Raw genomic sequence first — 21,719 nt, forward strand, 5'->3', positions numbered from 1 at the left:
CTCTTAGTGCCAGATCGGACACTGAGATGTCCTGTGTGTGTGAGAGAGAATGAACCCCACTGATGCTTGCACCGTTTCGGGGGTAGGTTGAGAGAGACAGAGCCTGCAGTGAAGCAGTCGGGAGGGAATTTGAGAACTAGAGTGGGAGAAAGAGAATGACTGATGGACAAATATGGGGAGCGAGTTCGTATCTGAAATTCTTTGTGTACAGAAGTGAGGGCATGTGGATACCGTGGACTGAATGTAACAGTGTTACCCATTCAAATATTGATATATAACACCAAGCCAGAGATTGCGACCATAGGCTATTTTATTATACAAATTTGAGCAACACAATACACAGTTATTTTCTTGATATGACTAACTGGCCTAACTATGAATGGTTAACTGTCAAGGTTTAAGAGCCTGTTTTGTGGGTTTGGGACCGAAAAGGCTGAGAGGAGCAGGGTGGAACCGAGAGAGACTGAAGAGCACTGAAGCACTGATGTCGTGTGGGATTTCGGGGGCAGCGTAATCCTACTCTAGGCAGATTGCCCCGCAAACACACACACACACCAGCCTCCTAATGCTGAGTCACTTGTAATGAAGATCTGGTTAAAAAGAGAAGTGGCGGTGGTGTTATGGGGGTTGGGGGGGGGGGGCGGGGCATTGGCAAACAAAGCAACGCGCACAAACATTACTGTTAACTTGGCCCATTATCAGCATGTTTTTTTCTTCTTTTTATCCAATAAAGCCTCACAAGTGTCCAGATGGTTAGCAAAGCTGCTTTGACGCTTCTCCCTCCACCACACACACACACACACACACACACACACACTTTGAAAATAAGGTAACGCCGGCAGTCAGCAGCGTGGGATGGGGTGCTTGAAGATGGCCGAGATGAGCTTCGCGGGTGGCTGAGAGGGAAACCATGAAAGGTACCAGAGCTGCCCTCTGACCAATGGCGGAGCACTCGATGCCTAACCGTTCAGAAAAAGGTGGACAGGTCAAATGGAAAAAATTGGAGCCATTTTTAAGAGCCAACCCCTTTCCATCTTGGGGAGGAACAGTGAAGATGGGCAGTGTGCCAGTAGCACTGTTGCCTGGAGTAGCATCATTTAGAAATCTTCCATTATGCTCATTTGGGCCAAAGTCGTGTTGAGGCCCGTCGGTATTTACAGTAAAGGGAACACAGAGAAACATTCACAAAACCATGTTCAAAGATGATGGCCGGACGTGTAAATCCATCACAACGTTGCCTGTTAACGGCAGAGCAGAGGAGTCTAGTAAATCGGCCATCGCTCCTCACAGATAGTCTGCTTTATTTGTTGAACATCCGTGACCATTGCAAGGGTTTCCAGACTGGGTGGAAAGTGGCAGCATGGAAACAGGCCTGAATACGGCAGAAACGGGCCAAGTGCTGTGGGACGTAGAGAAGATGGCCAGAGAGGAGGGCAGTAGGGAGGCTTGAGGAGGGCAGTAGGGAGGCATGAGGAGGGCAGTAGGGAGGCTTGAGGAGGGCGGTGGGAAGGCTGGGTCTTGGTGCCTCGTGACCCCTCGTCTTCTCCTAGTAGCCAAACTTCTCATTGAGGTGAGTACGGCCATCTCCGGACTGACCTGGAGGGACACGGATGAAACGGTCTTTAGACACCTTACTTACAACACGGACATCCAATTTCCCAGAACCTCTTTCTGGGAAATTGGATGTTAATAACAGTGAAATACAATTAAAATTAAATACAATAAAAAGACAAAATGTATAAAGTGTTTTTCAGGGTGTGGGTTTCTTAACTGTTTTACAGACATGGAGATCTGAATCTCTCTTTGAATCATGCCTTCACCTGAATTTGACAAAATGTCATGTAATGTAACTGTTAATGGCATGAGTTTCTCTTTAACATTCTCGCAAGTAAAGCTCTCACCATCATTTAAATGTAAAGCTAAACTGTGGGTTACTGCTTGATGTAATCTGAGTGTTTGGCATTAAAGCTGAGTGGCTCTTGGCAAACTTTGAAGCTAATTCTATCGGATGAAAAATAACCAACTTTCTCTCCAGAAGAAAGCAAACTTATCTTATAGCAATAGAATTACTTTGATCTGCATTCCTTGGCCACGGATGAAAATGTTGCTAGAACCCTACCCATTCCCAAATTGCCCCCCCCCCCCCCCAGGGTCAGGAAAACACCCACAAGGTTGATGGCATGATGTGGGAGAAAATACCCCAAATAGTTCTTTTGACGTAGAACCTGATCCTATCTAGGCCTACACGAGGATGCCGTTCGATAGACGATGATAAAACACACTGCAGAGCTGGAATAAATGGAAAAGAATCCCAGACAGCATTGCGGCACATCCAAGAATGTCTAATGAAACATTTGAATGACCGTGGCATCAGTTCCTCCCATCTTTGACTTTGATGGGACAGTCACCTCCCTGCTCTGATGTCAACCCATTAAATGGGCAGTTAAGACAAAGCCGAGCCTAATCGTTCTAATTGTTTAAGTTCATTGTGCGTGGCCCTTTGATCATCTCACTGGTCTGACCTGGTCAACAAGGCAGGTGTTTGACATAAGGCTGAACCTCGCTAGGCAGGTTTCTACATTTGTTGAACGCATTACTGGATAGATAGATTATGGTCTTTTAATGGGGACCGAATAACAACATACATTTCCAAATTTAGGTCTTGGAGGAATAGCCAATGTTGTTGAATTATTTAAATGTTTTGTGTGATTTAAAGTGGTCCTCGACAACCTCAATGCAAGAATCTTAATAGATGGTCAGGCGAGACGGAACAACATTATGTTAAAAATAAATGTCACTGAAATGGTGTTGTTACCTTCAGGGGGTACCCAGACACAATAGTCTGGGTCATCTTCAGGGTACTGAGCTGATAGAGTCTCTGGAGCCTAGTGGACACACACACACACACACACACACACAATTATAAAATGCTGACACAACATGGTTGTTTCTTTTGGGGGGGGAAAAGGTACGATATACAGTCAACATTACGTTTGTCTTGTCTCATACAAGGTTGGAGAGTGTTAGCATGGCACAAGATCTTTATCAATTGATTTGGCGTACATTCAGCAAACTGAGGGTTGTCTCATCTCAAAAGGGTTGACAACGTTTGTGCTTCCGTGTGTAATGTTCTGTTACTTACTCTGCTGGGACCGAAGGCTTTCTTTTTCCCAAACTTCTTGGGGCCTGGCTTGGCCACTGTATTTTCCTCACCTCCCTCTGTGAGAGAAGAAAAAAAAGCGAGGAGTTGTTTCAGACGGTTGACAAGGGGCACGCTGCAAACGTCCGACTCGCAGATTCAACCCTCAGATACAGAGTTGGATGAAAGGACAAAGACCTTCGTAAACACAGTGGCACGGACAGACCCACCTGGACTTGGTTGGATCTTCTTTACATTCTGGACGAGTGCCTGGTCCACCGTTTCTGTCGTCTCCTCCACGTGTGTCCTCTGTGGTGGCGCTCTCCCTAGATGAGATAAAGACATTGACTGCCACCCTTCAAAATACATCCCAAACTATTCCATCCATGGTATGGAAATACAGGGAGACATTTGCAGAATGGTGTGCCTCGTACAAATGACCTTACACACCACTGACACCTAGTGGTGCAGCACAATAACGAGACACAACCTTAATTCTGAATAGTTATGACTGACGTTTATTGGAGAAAATAAAATACAAAAATTATACATCCTAAATGAAAGAGGAAATATTGAAGTATTAAAAGGTACTGCGGCCTAAATACTTGATTTATCCCCGAGGGGGAAATGACTACAATACTGCTATTGCTACAAGTGCTCTGCGTGCTACAGTACCCGGGGCCTGGAGTAGTTGTTCCTACCAGCACTTGTGGTTAGTACTGTGTATTCTACCTCTGGGTTTGGGAGACTGTGTCGGTTCCTCGCTGTGCAGTCTGGAGGCCTCGGGAGAGATGCTTTGGCTGGGCTGCTGGGGCCCGCTCGGAACATCTGGAACGTCTTCAAGCCCTTTGTTGTCGTTCTCCTGTTCTTCCCTCTTCCCCTCCTCCTCCTCTTTCTCCTCCTCCTCCTCCTCCTCCTCCGCTCCTGACGGAAGGCTTTTCATGTCGAAAAGCTCAGGAGGCAGGTTGGGTCGCTTCGGGGGTAACTTCTGAGGGAGGGGATACAAGAGAGTGAATGAGTGCATGAGAGAGAGAGACACACAGAGAGACAGAGACACAGAGATAGACAGAGACAGAGAGGGTCAGAGTAGGAGGCAAGAAGCAGAAAAATGCAGAACAGAGTGGGAATGAATAAGGCGGGACACAAGTAGAAAAGGAGAAGAAAAAAATGGCAGTGGTAATAGACGTGTGCCTTTTGCGCAAAAAACAAACAAGATGGTGTTCCTTTGATGACCGCACATCGATGACCCTCATTGGACATACCCCGATGGTGCCGGTTTTTAGTTTGAACTTGCTGCCTCCCTTCATTGCACCAAACAGTGGCAGGGACTTCTTAGGCTTCTGGGGCTCTGAAGACCCGCCCTCTAAACTACGGAAAGATCAAATAAGGCAGCAAAGTAAAAACAGTTTTTTTTTTTACAAAAATTACAATTTTAACAAACTAAACTTGATTTAAACATCAAACTGCACAATCTCATGTTCTCTGAAAGTAAGAGTCTATGATTGTAAGTCAAATAAAATAAACATTGGGATGTTAGAATGTTGATATTATTATTATTAATGTCAATAGTTTGACCATTATGTTTAAACTGTTGGTACAGTTACTTTTGATATGAGATTTTAGCATACGATTTGGGCATAAGATAAACAAGAATAGTCTCAAATGGCTTCACTCATTGTCCGTCGCATGTAAATCACTTTTCCATAAGGATGGCGGGCCTGCCTCAGCCTCGCCCGCTCACCTGGGCTGCAGCGAGGGCAACTGGGCTGGCCGAGTCAGCTCCACCAGCCTGCGGACCCTCTGGGCCTCCTTGCGCAGGTCGGCCACATGCACGTGGAGCTTGCGGCGTTCCACGGCGTCCATCGCGGCCTCCTTTCGCACCTCGCTCATGAAGGCATCCAGGGGGTCCTCTGAGGATGCATGGGAACCGTCTAGGAGTCGAGGCGAGATGTGACTTAGGGCAGGTGGGAACTGTACACACACACACACACACTTAATATTGTAAAGACATCCGTACAGGGTACCCGTCCACGCTTATACAGGAAAACCCCAGTTTCCATCCCCCCTGTTATCACACTGGGGGGGTGAAACACTTGAAGCTCAGAGGGGTCTCTCCATCTCTCTCCAGCGCACAGTCACCATCTTTCAGCTGTTTGGGCCACACCACACACCTCTGCCTGCTGAGCTCAGCTTGTTCTGGGTCTCGGCCAGCTCCTTCTCCACAGCTGCCAGCTTGGCCACCTATTGAGTCAACACACCAGTTAACCCGCCATCTGAAAATGCTGCACACAGTCAATCCGTTGAAAGCTGTTCCGTCCAAAATCAACCCACAGGACTAATAAGAGGGTGACAGATTTCCAACACTCGAATTGTTTTTTTTAATCATCAACACAACACACCAGGGGTGTCATTTATAAATCTGTGCTTCGGGATTCGTACTAAAAGTGTACGTACGCCCAAAACCCTAAAATGGCGTACGCCCCCCAAAAAATCGGATTTACAAAACCGTGCGTACGCACACCTGTAAGCAATGTTCCCTTTATAAATCACAGATTACCCACAAGTGTGCGTACTGAAACAGCATTTTACCCCGCCCTGAACACACCTGTTTTTAACCATCAACGGTGAAATCAAAGCCCCTCATGAATGCTAATTCAGTATATGAATGGCCCTGGCATGCGATTGTTCTTACGTTACGTTGAATCATGGCGTCAGGAAGGAGAAGAACAAAAAGGCGCAACTTCTCAGACACTGACATTGAATTACCTGAAGGTGAGGTTGAGGAGCGAAAAAACACAGTAGGCCTATTTGGTGGCCACAGCAGCGGGATCACCAATAAATAAAAAAGTTATGTGAGGTAACAACTTCAAAACAAAAGCGTATCCGTAAACACACGTTTCTTCATGCCGGTTTTGTTATAAACAGTATTAAAGTTTGGACTGATAACGAGGACGTAGTGTAGAAGGTGCATTAATTAAAAACAAAATATATAAATATTACGATTATAATTGTTCTTCCCACATTTACTTTCTGCAGTCTGACTACAGTACGGTCATCTGCGTCGCCAATTCCCAATGTCTCCAAAATGTGCGTAGGCCTATGGATGGGTCTGTGTGGAGGACTGCACATTCTCCCGTCAAGTTAGTCTTTTTTATAAATCACAACCTTTGGATGGGAAGTGGCGTATGCACATTTTCAGGCCCGTTTTGTGCGTATGCAAAGTTTATAAATGAGACCCCAGAGCTTAATTTACCCCATGATTCTGTCTGAAGGTTTTATTTCAGGTGGGATGATTGGAGTTCTTTACCAGTGACTCGTAGGTGTCCGGTCTCTCCTCAATCTTTCCCGCCTTCTTCATGCGCTCCTGACGCTTCTTCTCCACAGCGCCGGTTCTGTCCAGGAAGGTGTCATCATCACTGTCGTAGTAGTCCTCATCCTCCCAGTTTTTCTTCTTGCGCTTCCGGGAAACTGCACAGAAAAGGGTTGTTGGTTAGTTCAAGGCAGACAGCATTTTAAACATTTCGTTCCTGTAGGTCCAATGGCATTGTGGAACCCGTTGTGATAAAGACTTTTCTGAACTATATTGAGATATTTCCTCCAGAAGTCACCACATTTACTAACAGTCTGATCAGATGAACTATAATTCCCAGAAGGCAATTTGGTGCCCACCTGCTTCCTGTCTGAGCAGCCCCCGGGCCTCAAGGGTCCGACACGCCTCCAGGGAGCACAGTATGGCCGCCTCCTTCTTCTTGCCTGTGTGTGTTACCTCAGCAACCAACTGCTTTCCCATGGCGTCATCCACAGGGAGTCTGCAAACAGACATCGTCATATATCAAAATTCTATAACACACACACACACTGTACATAGACATATTTGCACATTTCAATTTTCCACCAATTTTGACAAAATGTGCTTCTGTACAAAATGTACTCACCTTACTCGACAGAGCCAGGTACCATGATTTTTATCCTCATATTCAAACTCTAGCTCTTCTCCTGCGGCACACACAAATTGACCTTTCAGTTTAGGACTAATCCCCCCCTCTCCCAGTCCCACCCCCCTTGCCCTTTGTTTGGCTTCAACTAAGCTCCATCAACATTAGCCTGTGCCTGCTGTTGGGGACAGTAAAACATGACTTCTCTCCATGTGGAACCTGACCTTCTCTGTCGTAGAAGCCCTGTAAGGCCTTCTTGGGGTCCTTCAGGTAGGCCGCCTCCTGGTCCTCCTGGAACTCCGTGGCAAACGGGTTCTCTTCGCTCTCGTCCTCCTCAGGAGCTGCCTCCTCAGCTGGATGGACACGTGATCAAGAATGGGAATTGAGACATCACGGTGAGAGCAGCCGCTCCACCAAATAAGTTCACCCACCACGAGGACATGTGATGTTCAGTCTCTGACCACTGGGGATTCTGGTAAGTGTACATCTTAGGCTTACCCATTCCCCAGGAGCAGCCAGAGTCGTCCTTGCCAGAGAGCTTTGCTTGGGACCTGTCTCCTTTCCCTTCTCCCTCTTCATCAGAGTCGTCCGAGTCACCCTCGAGCATTCTCTTCTCCAGGATCTCGCGCTGCTTCCTAGCTCGCTCACGCAACTCTGTCACTGTCAGTTCTGACTCTGCCTCCTCATCAAAGTCTGGACCCTGCAGACAACAAACGTTTCAGGACTACAGTTAATGACAGTTGAGGATTTCTTTGCTCTTGTAGAAATTTGACTAATTCAAAGGGGATATTTGCACAGAACGGTTATACATATTTCCTGGTTATATTTAATGTTATATTTACCTGTAGGATGAAAAGTCTTGTGCTTCCTCCGAATTTTAGGACGTGTCCAACACGTACCCTGATGTAAGTCTTCGGTGGTACCTTGTTCTTATTTACAACAGTGCCATGCGTGCTGCCCAAGTCATAAACGTAGAATCCCCTCTCTTCTCCCATCTCCTCGTCGTCACCTGAGCGCCCACGATACTGTATGACCGCATGGTATCTGGAGATGGACGGGTGTTCCAAGGAAATATCACACACGGGTAGTCGTCCGACCACGAAATAACTATTTTGAGTAAGGGGGATGGCGTCAACTATGGTTCCGTTTTTGAGGATTTCCAAGGAATACGAGTTATCTGGTGCTACTCCACCCCATTGCGGTTCTGTGTACGGTATAGGAGGGTGAGGTTTAAATTTGCCAGCCGGCGGTGCTTTAGGTAATCTAGCTTTGAGATCGTGTCTTGGTTTAACAGGTGCAACATGGGTCTTCTCTTTGTCTTCATGTTTGTCTTCGAAGTCAGCGTTTTTGGGCGTCTTCTGGTCAATGCTCGGCGTGGGCAAACTCGTCTCGTTTAATGTAGCTGTTGGGTCATTTGAATGTAATTCATCTGTGGCTGAGAGTTGTGCCTTTTCGCTGGTGCTTGGCTCTTGAGTAGGCTTTCCTGCTGTATTTGACGCAACAGCACCACGTTTGATAAGAAGGGAAGGTGCTGCAAAAAGAGCTGGTTTCTTGAAAGGGTCATCTGGCTCTTGAGCGTTATTAGTTTCATCTTCTTTATCATTGTTTTCATTATCGTTTTGTATACCCACAGCCGCTACTGTGTCCAATTCAGTGTCCATACCGCCTTCTGTATTTATTTTAAACTCTCGAAAGCGTGAAGTAGGCTTCTGGCCGACGTATGTTTGGTACGGCTATCAAATCCTTCCCACCAGACCAACAAGATATTATATGTGGATGAGAGTTTTACCCTTAAATATAAAAATTCAGTATATACTATGTATTATTTATTTATTTAAATTTATGTAAATTGAACTGTATATTTATGCCAAAACGTTTATAACTGCTTTTATTAAATGACTTAAATGATTGTGGAACAAATATAATTGAGCTCACCCGGTTTATTTAGAGGAACGGACAACTCTTCGCTGAAGTTGTTTGGATTACAACAATCTTCTCTGCAAATATTGTAAGCGTACGCTGTCTAAGCATCCCTGTAAATTGTATTCACCTTTAAACTGTACGTGAAATTGTAACGGTGGTAAACGAAGTCAGTCTTCTTTATTCGCAAACAAATAACTAACAATTCGTAGCCAAGCTAGTCTGGGTTGTGTGATGTGATGGGAGGGCTTGCTTTCCCCCCCCCCGGTGTTTAAACGACAGAATGTAAGTGCTTATTTATCTTTCTGATCATTATGTCAGATGTGAGATGTGGCTAGTAGCCTAAATATATACCGCCCCTTGACCCTGACCACCAAAATCATTTAAAACTGTTAGAACTATAATATAATGTAAATCTGCTTCATTCAGTCTTAACCTCAGCTCGGAAAACACCAGAATGATGCGTTACTGGGGCGAGATTCCTGGACCGGCGGGAGCTCCCCCGAGTCGTAGCTCGTTCGACCTACTCCAGCGCGAGTTTCGCTCCGTAGAAATGCAAGATCCACCTTTGCACCAGCCTTCAGCTCAACGTCCCCGACCCACTACAATGTTGGACATCCCCTCAGAGCCCTGCAGCCTCACAATCCACACCGTTCAGCTGTGCCAGCATGTTCGACGCCTCCGTGCTCTCCTGACCACGGCTCAAACCCCGGGCCAGAGCTTGACCCCCTCAGAAGGCAGTGGAAACAGGCTGGAGGAGATGGATGCCCTGCCAATGAGCCCACCCACACCACCAGCTGTTCCAGATGACCTGCTACCCCTCGACAGCAAAGCTCCTCGGCATCCGTTTCAGCTGCGCCACAGTGACCCAGAGAGCGAATTCTACAAGTGAGATTAGGCTTTACCAATTCAATTGAGTGTCAGCCTTTTCAATAACTACAATCATATTATTATGCATTCAAGGCACCTTGAGTGAAGCCGTTGTCATGTACCAGTTAGACCGTCAATTCAGTGTCTATGTGACACAGGTGCAATGGAAAGCATTTGTAACCATGATCACACCTTGGCTTAATCTGGAAAATTCTATGCAAGTAATCTCCTATATTTACTCCCACTCTCTCCCTCTTATATGTCTATCCTTCTCCTGCTCCACCCCATCAGGGGCAAAGGCGAGCCCGTTACCGAGTTGAGCTGGCCCTCCTGCCGGCAACTCTTGTACCAGTCTGTAGCCACTGTGCTAGCCCACGCCGGCTTCGATTCAGCCCAGGAAAGTGTGCTTGAGACCCTTACTGACCTGGCCCATGAGCACTACCTGAAACTCAGCCGTCTGCTGCGGGTGGCAGTGGACCGCGAAGCCCGCCTGGGAACCAGCCCCTTCCCCGACGTGGTGGAGCAGGTGTTCCACGAGATGGGCATTGGAAGCGTGTTGGCTCTGCAGCGCTTCTGGCAAGTACGCATCAAGGATTACCACAACTACATGCTCCAGGTGAGGATCTTTTGTTCAAGGCGCTAGGTTTAGGTTAACGGTTGTTCAATGTGTTTGATGTGAAGAAGTGATTTGAAACGATCCTCTTTCTGGCGTCAAACAAAATAACTGGCATGGTTTTCGCAATGGATAGACATATTTCTATATTTAAGTCTATACACAGTAGTGTAAATGTCAAAGGCAAAAGGAAGCTCTTAGTCATACACAATCATGAAACAAATAACAGTTCTGTCAAAATGCACTGTTCCCAGATGAGTAAGGAGATGTCAGATGAGTACGAAAGACTGGTAAACCCAGAAAAGGCCCTGGAGGACTCCAAGCCTCCCCGGATCAAAGAGGAGCCCATGAGCGACATCTCCTTCCCTGTCAGCGAAGAGCCCGAGGCGGACCTGGCCTCCGGAGACCAGTCCCTGCCCATAGGGGTACTGGGAGCCCATGGAGAAAGACTGACCGGGGGTCTGGAGGGGGAACATTCACCGCACATCTCAGGTAAATAACTTCCTGCTACTCATTGCTATTAATGTGTTGACGTCATCACTGATTATTTTCTTTCCTTTTCCTCTCCCACACGCAAACGTTTATGCAGGTGGAGGCGGAGCAAACAGCTCCCCCTTGTGGCCACAGGTGAAGATGGAGCCCCAGGATGGCGAGGAGGGACAGGGGTCAGGCCACCACCACCACGGGGTCCTAGGTAGTGATGTATTTGAGGAAGGGGGGCCCATGTCCACCATGAGTGAGTCCGGGGGAGGAATGGCCCCATCCCCTGGTGGGGGTTCTGATGCCAGCTATGGCTCACACTCTCCCGACTCCCTCATGAGTGCCTCCCCCATGTTCAACCAGAGGCCCAGGAAACGCATGAAGAAGATGTGAGGCATGGCCTCACAGTCCCGTGAAGCCAGGCATTATATGGCAAGATGGCATGAGCTTGAATGGAGTTAAGGCAGATAACCTCAGTTTTATATCGAGAGTAGGTTTTGTAACTTGATGCTGAAATTATGTAATGTAGCAGCACATTGACAGTTTCACATACTAGACAGGACAGTCAGACAAAGGACTTCTGGAAAACTGTCATCAATGAAGACCACCACTCAGACTTCAGTCATGTAGCTGTGCAACAAACCCAAGGGAAAACATACTGTAATCCCAGTACAAAACAAAATCCCGGTCAAAGCTGAAGACAGGCACCCTGGTTATCATTTCGGCTTATTTTGTGTAACTTGTCATTGTTTTGATTTTGTAAGTTGACACAATAATAAATATACTTGTTTTGTTTTCATACTTAACAATAAATATGTAATTGAAATTAAGACTTGATTTATGTCAAGAATAAATATTTGTTTTACAACATCAAACTAAAGAAATGTACAAGTCAAAAACTTTGCCAAGCTAGTGACATTGATCAATAATAAATAATTTGAATGGTCCCTCATATTCCTACTTTGTAGAACCTATTACATCTTGTTTTTTAAGCAATTGTCTTTCAACGTAAACTCTATGACGTTGTCACACCCTGTAAAGAACCGCAGTCAGCATGCGTGACTTACCAAAGGACAACTATTTATGAACAACCTCCCTTTCCTTCTCTCCTAAATCTACAACAGGACCAATTTCCATTAACTCATTACGTGTTGATATTCGCCAAACTGGTGGCATTCGGTAAAAATTAGCATGTGTAAACTATAATGGAACAGTTATCCAAGTGCAATGCCGAGGGTAATTAGAGCTTGATGTCTGCTTCAAAAAGCAAAGGGACATCAATCATGACTTAATGGAAAAATAATTACAATGTGCATATATCTGCATGCTTAATGAGCAAGTTATTTCATTTCCAGTTAGAGGCTTTTCCTTCAACTTTTGTGCTTAATACTTCCAAAGCTGCATGTTGGAATTAACTTAAAGCAGTTAAATCCTATGATTTTTTGACTTTGTGAGGTCCCTGTTTGGGTCTAAATAACTTAATTATCCATGTCCTGCAATATCACTTTGGATTTACAAGTTGTTTGGTACAAGTCATAATTGCATCACGCAAATACCTATAGGCTATGTTTCATTTGTTCAAATTTAACTTAGAATCTGGGCTTTGGAGAAAAAAAACTGGGATTTTAACATGTAGGCTTAAATGTAAAAATTACCACATCCTCAGACAATATGAGATAAGACATTCTTGTTAACTGCAAAATGTCTGCTTTCAAACAAGCTTCCCACATGAACTGTGTCAAAAGAACATCGCTCTTCACAATTTGTCAACCACCGTTCAATTACTTTGCACTTGGAAAAGTGCAATTACCAAAATGTCCAGACGTTTTCCCGATTGGGCGATATTTTAACGGACCCCACTGGCTGGTGGGTAGAGTAGCACCCCAACAATGATTAATTACCAAACCCTGTGGAAAAATCTTCATTTAGCAGCAGAATGTAATCTCCACTAGACCACTACTGAGTGTGAGTAGAATAGCAAATGTTTTAGAAGGACATTAGATCAGGTCATTCCGGGTACAATGTATTTTTCTGGGAAAGTGTAGAAAGTTTAATACTTTTCCCTTTAGTAAAAATGTAGGAGGAAATAGTTTATAAATGTGTGAAGTTCTGAAGATTCAGAAACAGACATACTATAAATAAACTAAAATATATATTATGATTTTCCTGGATGCTACACAGTTGCTTGTTTGCTACAATTTATTGGTTTGGGTTGTTTAATCTGTAAAACGTCTACAGAGGGTTCTTTTAGTTATTTGTTTGGCTTCTTCCTCTGTATGCACTGCTTACATTCTATGAACCAAACTGCATACATATCTGTGGAAAGTACAGCAAGCAATGTACAATGCATATTATGCATCAAAGTATGTGTGCTGTTTGCTTTGTGCAGTGCTCTGTAATACAGAAAGCAACATAAAAAGTTTAAAATGTGAAAAAGAAATGCTCTCAAATAATATATGTATATAAATAATATTATGTATATAAGACATAGATTTATAGGTTGTGATTCACTGAGATGTGAGATGCACTCCTAACACTTACCATGATTATAAAGCTTTGAAAAGGTCAAGATTCTGAGTCATAGCATGTCCAGTGCTATATTCAGTGCCAAGGCGAAGCTCCTGACATCTTCATCTGTGCTCTGCGAAAACAAATTACAAATAATGAACTGAAATGATGCTATCACACCCATGATGAATTGGCAAACATATGGACTGTGACAGATACAGAGTCCCCTATAGCTGCACATACAGCGTTGATGGCATTGTGCTGCAAAACTGAGATGAAGAAACTGACGCATTAATGGCAGTGGTACTTGAATCAATAATTTGTATTTCACCCCTGTGTGAGAGTTTGTTAAAGATTGTAAAATGAATGGCCTTTCTTGTATCTGTGAACCAAGGTTATAAGGTGGGTGAAGAGCTTTAACAAATTATGGTGGAGCACAATATTAGGACAATGTAATAATTTCACAAAATAACTCAATTCAAATGTAATTGTTATCCCCTTTATTGTTAAATTGTGTTATGGGTGTCAATGTTTCTATTTGTTTTTAGGTTGTTTTTGGGCACATCCAGAGTGTGTACAGACAGGCACAGAACGTAGATTGGGCCAGTCTTGTGACACTCAAAGCACCCATGTCTCTGTCCAGAAATAATGACCTGATACTCAAGATAATCCACAGACCTTGATGTGGGTGAGCAGTTTCAAGTAGGAACTATTTTCTTTCTACCAAACTACACCCACCTTCTGCAGAGTAATACGGTTGGTGGGTGTAGTTTGGTAGAATTTAGTTCCTACATGATACTCCTCACAACTAGGTCTGAAGATTATCTTGAGTTGCCGAACCAGGTTATCAATTCTGGAAATAGACATTGCTGTTGAGTTTTAAATTTCATTTTTTGGCATGTTGAGCACCACAAGACTAGCACAAAAGTCAGACTATCAGTCTGTTCACTATTTCTCTATCAGTCATCTCTATGACTGATGGAGAAAGTCTTGACAACTCACAACAAACCAATATAGGTGGATAAATAGCACTACAGGTAAGAAGAAAAATATGTATTTTTGATTTGGGGGGGAAATGTCCCTTTAAGTGATATCCTTTCCTGAGCTCCTTTATCCATATACTCCTGTGATCCACTTCATATGTTCCTGTGATCCACTTCAATCTGTGCCTTACCTGGTATTTCCTCCTGTCAGTCCAAGTTCTTCTCCTTAGTGCAGGGACAGGGCTTCAAGTAGAAGTGAAATGATGCCAACCTTGAGTTATTTGCCTCCTTTGGACCTCAAGTCTCCATGAGGTGGCAGTCTTGTGGCACAAGACGTGTGCTGGTCATGTGGTCTGCTTTCTCAGTAGACTTGATATTTAGCATTCCACTCAGTGTTGCCTTTCTTGAATCCTACTGCTTACGGAACAAGCAGAGGCTCTATTTGAATGTGGCAAAGGCTATCCATCTAATGTGTCTCAACACTGGTATGTGTGAAATCAACAGTGGCTCTCTGGCCAAATGAAAACATGTTCAGAACCTAGTCAGATAATTACCCTGCCTGCAAGAGGGTATTTGTGTGCGCATAGATCGCTCTGTCTTGGCAATGGAGCTGAAACTACCTAGCAATACACTGATTAGGCAGGTAGTTGTCTTGTGAACAGAATATTGTTATTGACTTCGATCCAGACCTGGCATGTGCATGATGATCTTTTGAGGGATTGAAGTCCCGATCAGGATACACAGTCAAGTGCAATGTAAGTCAAGTGCAATGTAAGTTCACCTTTGAATTGACCAAATGAATACTCTCATTACTCCACAGATCACATTTTAAGTATTCCATTAGTGTTCTCTGACTTAGCTCGATGCACCTGCACCAGAATTGACTGCTGAATGTCAATATCTGGAGCATTTCCCTCTTTTTGCCAGGGGCTAAATTACCTTTAAACTAGCAAAAGGAAATATGTTTCTTCTTCTTCTCCACCCCCCACCCCCACCTCACCCCTCAACCCCATACCTGCCCCCTCCCAGGTAGTTTCCACCCCAATGGATGTTTGTAATGGTCCAGTGTAACCCAACAACTGTATCTCCGCACAGAAGGAGGTGAGCATCCACTCATGGACGAGAGGTTCATGGCTGATGCTGTTGGGTGTTGATGGGCATAGTGTGGTAGAAAGAAAATAGTTCCTACATGAAACTACTCACCACTAGGTCTGTGGAGTCACTTGAGTAATGGGGTCGTGGATGTTTTGGAAGAGACAGTTTTTTTTTCAAATGTATTCTTTTTGGCGGTATGAGCACCACAAGACGAGCCCAATATACTTAGATTATATTTCAAAGGAGCAGACGTCAGTTCACACCACAACTATCTGGTTGGATAAGTAGCACTACAGGTAAGAGGAAATGTATATTTTTTTATTTATTCAGGGGTGAACTGTCCCTTTAACTTAATTGAAGTTGTGCATTCGCTTAGACGCGTTCGGCAACTCAGGCAGATTTTTTGCATAATGGCTCGTTTCATATTTTTCCTTGGAAGATTGCACTTGATAATGTCAGGATATGAGAAGTTCAAAGAAAGATGACTGGCTAAATCTAACACTATGGCGGCAAGGAGGCAGAGTAGGAAATATGTTATATTTGGTCTTAACCCGGCCAGAAATTGTATGTTCCCAGAACATTCCCAGAACGTCCTCACTGGTGTAAAGGATGCCGGCTTGTTACGTTCACAGAATGTCCCCGAATGGACACATTTTAGAGTTCTTTAAAGGTTAGGGGGACATTATTTGGGGGACTTTCATGACATTCTGGGAACGTTTAGGTAGGTTCACTAGTGCAGTGCCCATTGGCGGTGAATGCTAGTGCAGTGCCTGTGGGCCACATTCAATATGAGATGCAGGGCTCAATCACTTAGTGCAGCTACTATTATATATATTTCTGATGAGATCCATGGCAGCGAACTTGTTGACATATTTATAAGCCAGTTTATTTTTCAAAAACTCAAAATCGCTCATCCAAACAAAGTCACAAGCACTGCACGCCCTTGGGTCCTGAACAAGACACTGTTTGGTTTTCACCTTCATACAGTGGCCACTTCTCAAGATAACTGCACTACAGACAGATTCACAGAGACTCCTGCTTTAATAGTTAGATTTGTACCAAGGCAACTCATGCACTTACATTGAACATTGATATGCTATCAATATATTACAGCAATTCCCGCCTAATTTTATGTGTGCCATACATGCTTTTAGCTAGTCCATTTCCTTAACTAGCTAAAATGTAAATGTGCAGAAAATTGCTGGGTTGAAGAATGATCAGCTCATTGCTTCATGGGAAGAGAGCATGCTAAGCAATTCAGCCATTGTTTTCTTTTTGGGCTTTCTTAATTTACCTTCTCAACAAACAAAAAAACTAAGAAACAATAGGCCAAAATGAACACTCTGGCATGAGTTCACTTGTGACATTGTCATAATCAAGCTTAGATACTTTGATGAAGGTTCATTGTCGACTTGGTAAACATGCCATTTCAACTTGGCCATCATTACATACTACATAGAGTATTAATTTCAGTTTGAAATAACACCTTGTGTCATTTAACTCACATCCAATCCCCCTCTCCAATGATAACTGAGAATATTTGAGACCAGGAACGCATATACTTTCACATTGCCTCTAAGAAAGTGTTTCTGTATATTTTCTCCATCTGTCAGGGGGAAGCTCTCTGCCACTGATTTCGAGACGGAATCTCAAGTTGGGTTTGTCGGACAGAGAGCTGTCATGAAGCAGAACCATACTGCCAAAGATGGCGTATCTGTACGCACAAAAAATACTCAAATACACCCTAAGACTGCTACAGTGTCTTGGATTTAACCCAACAAACCTTCCTCTGGTTTATTGTTGGAAGCTGTCTTTTATTTAAAAAAAATAGAAGCCTGGCCTTCAAATGCCTTCCACACAAATTATTCAATTACTGCCTCTTATAAGTGTGCTGGGAGAGATAACGTTTCACTGTGAGAGAGAGGAGGATGAAATTAACCTCAGCTAACATCATGTGCCCCTGACACTTGCATTATGATTTTCTATTAAAGCCCTATCTCTCGCTGTATGATGTGTTTGGGTCTTTGTAAGAAATAGTTCACCAATGTAGAAAACAGTCATTTGTTGGCACTTAGGTAAGGTTTTCCATGCATAATGTATAACACTGACTGAAATAAAACGCAATAAAACAATTTTACTCCTAAAAGCATGCAGAATTCAAGCTTTGATTTTTTATTATTATTATGCAATCCCAAACAATATTTCATAAGTAAATGATGTGGACCATGAAAATATATATTTTCTGATAAAAATGGCATTAGCACCTGTTGTCAAATTGGAAAGAGGAACATTTCAGTTCCTAATTAAGCTTGACATGCCTTAACATTACTGTTAGGGTTTATCAATTAAGATGAATCTTACACTTATAAGGAAATTACGTTTCTTGACGTTTCAGACTAGCAAGAGGTAAGTTTTGTTTTTTATCCAAACCGAACACAACTGATTCTAGTTAGTAGCTAGTTGCCAAACTAAAGTGTGCCATTTACAACTGTACTTGGAGGGAAAACCTAAAGGATGGTGACTCTCCAGGAAGAGAAATGGAGCGTCCTGATCTAAGAAATATACACAGTGGGATTAAAGAACAATTTAAGTCCTAACATGGCTGAGCAACACCAGAAATGATAACCCTAGTGGTGTAGTATGGCAGATAGCCTGCCCCCACCTCTTGTATGGCCCCATGCCAAAAGAAAAGAAAAAAGACAACTTGGTAATTGCCAGGTGGGTTAATGGTCCTTGTTGCCATCATTATTTCATACTCCATCTGTGATTAAAGACAGGAACAAGTAATTATCTATTGTACCCATGCAGAATAGCATTGGTATAATTAAAATAATTAACAACAACAAAATTGGTAGTTAGTGTCCATCATTAATCCGTTTTGCATAAACTCAACTTGATCAGTTTCAAATAACTGATTTCCTTTCTGAAAATGTTTTACTCAGCTCTGACCATACTCTTTCCAGGAATGGATGAGGAGGGTATCCTCCAAGTCCACAGCTAACCAGGGCCAGACAGACAAGCCAATGCAAAATTCCATTTCCATCCGACAGACTGAGGAAGGACAATGACAAAGGGTGGATTCAGAGTAAATCCGTTGCTACAGCCTCTGCATGGCCCGACTCCCCCTAGATCAAGATCTCTGGCTCAGATGTCAAAGCAGCCAGAGGCGAGGAGATCTGAGTTTCTGAGACAGAGGAGGCACCGATTATGCAGGGCTACCCCTCAAAGATGGTAATCCAGGTTAAAGCCTGTGACCTTTTCAAGCAGACCCTTCTTGTTGACTCCGCTTGTAGCTGTAAGACCAGGGGAGCGCTTTGTGACAAGACAGCCGACAACATTTTGTCAGTCCCTGAGAGAGAGGTGTTGACTGAGTCGAATGAGTGACTGAGCTGAGGCTACGGTTTGAAAACAAAGAACAGAGAAAATGGGACGCTTTAAAATATATATGTACCATTAAAGGAATTATTGGTACTGTGTCAAACGCACATAAACACTCGCACACACTCGCACACACTCGCACACGCACACACAGACGGAGCCTTTAAATTAGTGGAAAGCTTTTGGGGGTGGCCTCTGCTATCCCTCTACCACAGGTTTTGCACACAATGCCCACAGTGTGTCACCATGACTACTGCAGATGATATTCACCTAGAAAACCAATGAAAACATTGCTACAAACTGGGGCATTCCATGTGTCTCCAGATTTAATTTCCTTCTGTTTCTTTTTCTTCCTGTTTCTCTCTTTCTGGCTCATTTCTGTTTTTCTTTGCTGTTTCTCTTATGTAATGTACATAGTGACATCATACACCAGTGGGCAGATTAAAATATGCATCTTCAGGCAAACACACACACACCTTCTCTCTATGCTAAGCAGCTATAATTACGTGAGAGGCACTTGCATTCCCTGAGTTTGAGTTCTGTCAGACGCATCCGCGTTTTTTTTTTTCTCAGACCGAGGCAATTCCTACAGTACTAATGAGCTTTATTCACCATCACTTCATGATGCTCCATTCTTCTTTTCCTCCCTGAAGCCCACCAAGTGCAACTCCTGTCAAATATCTGTCTTTCAAAGTGTGATATCTGCTGACTACCAGCCTGCCTGTCAGACAGAGAAAAAAATGCATCGTAAATATTCATATCAAACACACGCATATTGTCCGTGTCAATGGCATCTACAGCTAATATTATAAATGCTTTGTCATTCTTCCATGTTGTCGAAGCGAATGTGACTCCAGAGCTCCCCTCCAATTTGATATTGTGTGTGTTTATGATCATGATGACTTCAAGCATGTCCAAAGCTGTGTCATTGTAGTGCACTCTTTTCTGTCAGGAATAACATAACAAACATCAAGAATGATGGTTGTGAATGATAGCCTATTTCTTTTGAAGAGGAAAACGAATGGGCCTTTTTATTTGTACTGAAGAAATTGTTGTTGTTGTTGTTTATTTAGCTCACAATCAACCGCCTCAATGATGTTGTACAAGCACTGCACATCTTTTTCTTGATAAACATTTCTCATTTCAAGGGACTATGTATGTAAATTCATCCGTGACATATTGAAGCCGTTGTTGGTGATGATGAATAATTTAATTTTGACTACGTGACACCAGAAGTTGTATTTCAATTACAAAACAATACTGTGTAATAAAAAAACAAACAGATCTGGCTGTCTGCTGGTGACACTGACATGGATTCTATTGAGACCAGGCATGTGCCACTGCAGTCCATTAAGTATTGTGAGGGACCCAGCCTAGTCCTTTTCTTTTTTTGGGGTGGAAGGATACGAGGGGAGACCATTTTCATGCTGACTCGCAGCCAACTGCGGAAGGATAATCAGTAAAACGCAACTCCTATAGGCTTTGTGTTCCTTCTCTCTCTAGGCCTGGATATGCACGATACACACCAATGGTTACATAAGACTTTACTGGAATACTGAGCCTTTCATCTGTGTTGGGTGAGAGAGGGAATGAAAGGTAGAACCTGACCGAAGTATGTAGGTAATGTTTATGGGGTCACCACTTATGGTACAATTATATTTGCATACACTAGAGCCATCCACTGAGAGAGTTTGTAGAGGGAATCAAAGCATGGAAACACTTTTGACCCTGGCATGCTGTGGCAAGCACATGTTTTATACGTATACACATTTGAAGTTTACAAGCTAATGGCCCACAAACAGTGATAAACAAAGTTGGCATGATTGAATTCCAAATAATGTATTATACTAATCTGCTTAAACAAGTAGCATATCCTAAACTTTGATTTGGGCTGTAGTATTTGCATTGCTCCGTTGATTTGTCTGTACCAAATGCTTTAAAGTATTTATGGCTTAATATTTGAAACTAAGATTAGGATGAGACAGTGAGTGACCAGTCAAACAATTCTACACCCGGTAAACATTTGTAAAGAAATATTCAAATCTAAATGCACGGGAAACCCAGCAGTGGTGTCTCATAATTGAGCCTTTAAATATCTATATACTTGTTGGTACTCTTTTCTCCCGTGGCTGTCTCTTTTCTATTCTCTTTGCTGAACTGTCAAGAGGCTGTGACAAGAGGTAACCAAAAAGCACTGAACTTGTCATGAAAGAGGAAGGAAGGAATAATGCATTCACATGAATGACAGATGCCAACAAAGGTACATGCTGTATCCATTTCCAGCTTTCGAGAATGTTGTTTGACGAAAGACTATTTCTCATTCCCTCTTTCTACCAGATTTCATTTTTAGAATTCAGGGATGTACTGTATACATTTGTAAATTCTGGAACTTTGTTTGGATTGTTTTTGACATTTTGGAGCAGGCAAGTTCACTTTTCTTTCATTGAGTTATTCCTGCCATTCATAAAGGGTTAGGTTTAGGGTTATCAAGTCATGTTAGCCCACAGGTGGAACAGTGAGTTGACTGATCAATCCACAAGTCTATATATATAGTTGTGTGTGTTTATAGATATATAAACTTAATAATAAGTCTATGTATATAAAGCGTTATTATCCTAAAACCCAGCAATTAATTTGTGTTCACTACAATGGACGTTGGTTTCAGGCCAGTAACTTTGCAACCATACTGGGCTTTCTTTTCTTTATATCCAATCGAGGAGACTTCCTGCGCTTTCTAATGATGTCACACATGTGAATGTCCTCAGCAACAGCCATGTAGTTCTTGTTTGTTAATTTAG

General features: G+C 43.2%; 2 protein-coding genes across 3 annotated transcripts; one reads left to right on the plus strand and one right to left on the minus strand.

Moving 5' to 3' along the window:
• Nucleotides 1-292: 292 nt before the first annotated feature.
• slc4a1ap (solute carrier family 4 member 1 adaptor protein) lies at nt 293-8,797 on the minus strand. Its single transcript, XM_084675049.1, has 14 exons — nt 7,917-8,797; nt 7,573-7,774; nt 7,299-7,427; nt 7,075-7,135; nt 6,809-6,948; nt 6,447-6,607; nt 5,311-5,380; nt 4,881-5,070; nt 4,402-4,507; nt 3,872-4,127; nt 3,370-3,465; nt 3,143-3,219; nt 2,816-2,885; nt 293-1,596 (listed from the first exon to the last, which is right to left on the minus strand). The coding sequence occupies exons 1-14, from the start codon at nt 8,733-8,735 to the stop codon at nt 1,547-1,549; spliced, it is 2,427 nt and encodes an 808-aa protein (XP_084531175.1). The 5' UTR covers nt 8,736-8,797; the 3' UTR covers nt 293-1,546.
• Nucleotides 8,798-8,972: 175 nt separating this feature from the next.
• Nucleotides 8,973-11,787, plus strand: supt7l (SPT7 like, STAGA complex subunit gamma). 2 transcript variants are annotated; one of them, XM_084675069.1, is made up of 5 exons: nt 8,973-9,082; nt 9,424-9,882; nt 10,156-10,480; nt 10,732-10,969; nt 11,067-11,787. In XM_084675069.1, exons 2-5 carry the CDS (start codon nt 9,452-9,454, stop codon nt 11,348-11,350), a joined length of 1,278 nt encoding a protein of 425 aa, XP_084531195.1. In that variant the 5' UTR covers nt 8,973-9,082; nt 9,424-9,451; the 3' UTR covers nt 11,351-11,787. The 2 variants fall into 2 exon arrangements, with proteins under 2 accessions (XP_084531195.1, XP_084531187.1); XM_084675061.1 differs by having other exon boundaries at nt 8,996-9,279.
• Nucleotides 11,788-21,719: the final 9,932 nt, after the last annotated feature.

The sequence above is a fragment of the Hypomesus nipponensis genome, chromosome 3 (assembly GCF_054491055.1).
Source record: "Hypomesus nipponensis isolate SF chromosome 3, ASM5449105v1, whole genome shotgun sequence".
NCBI classification, from domain to species: Eukaryota; Metazoa; Chordata; class Actinopteri; order Osmeriformes; family Osmeridae; genus Hypomesus; species Hypomesus nipponensis.

Coding starts and splice junctions, on each gene's coding strand:
- slc4a1ap (XM_084675049.1), bottom strand. CDS start 8,735: ATGGACACTGAATTGGACACAGTAGCGGCTGTGGGTATACAAAACGAT. Junction 7,428..7,572: donor TGGCTGCTCCTGGGGAATGG/GTAAGCCTAAGA, acceptor GTGTCCATCCAG/CTGAGGAGGCAGCTCCTGAG. Junction 4,508..4,880: donor TTGCCCTCGCTGCAGCCCAG/GTGAGCGGGCGA, acceptor ATCTTTCCGTAG/TTTAGAGGGCGGGTCTTCAG.
- supt7l (XM_084675069.1), top strand. CDS start 9,452: ATGATGCGTTACTGGGGCGAGATTCCTGGACCGGCGGGAGCTCCCCCG. Junction 9,883..10,155: donor CCAGAGAGCGAATTCTACAA/GTGAGATTAGGC, acceptor CCACCCCATCAG/GGGCAAAGGCGAGCCCGTTA. Junction 10,970..11,066: donor ACATTCACCGCACATCTCAG/GTAAATAACTTC, acceptor ACGTTTATGCAG/GTGGAGGCGGAGCAAACAGC.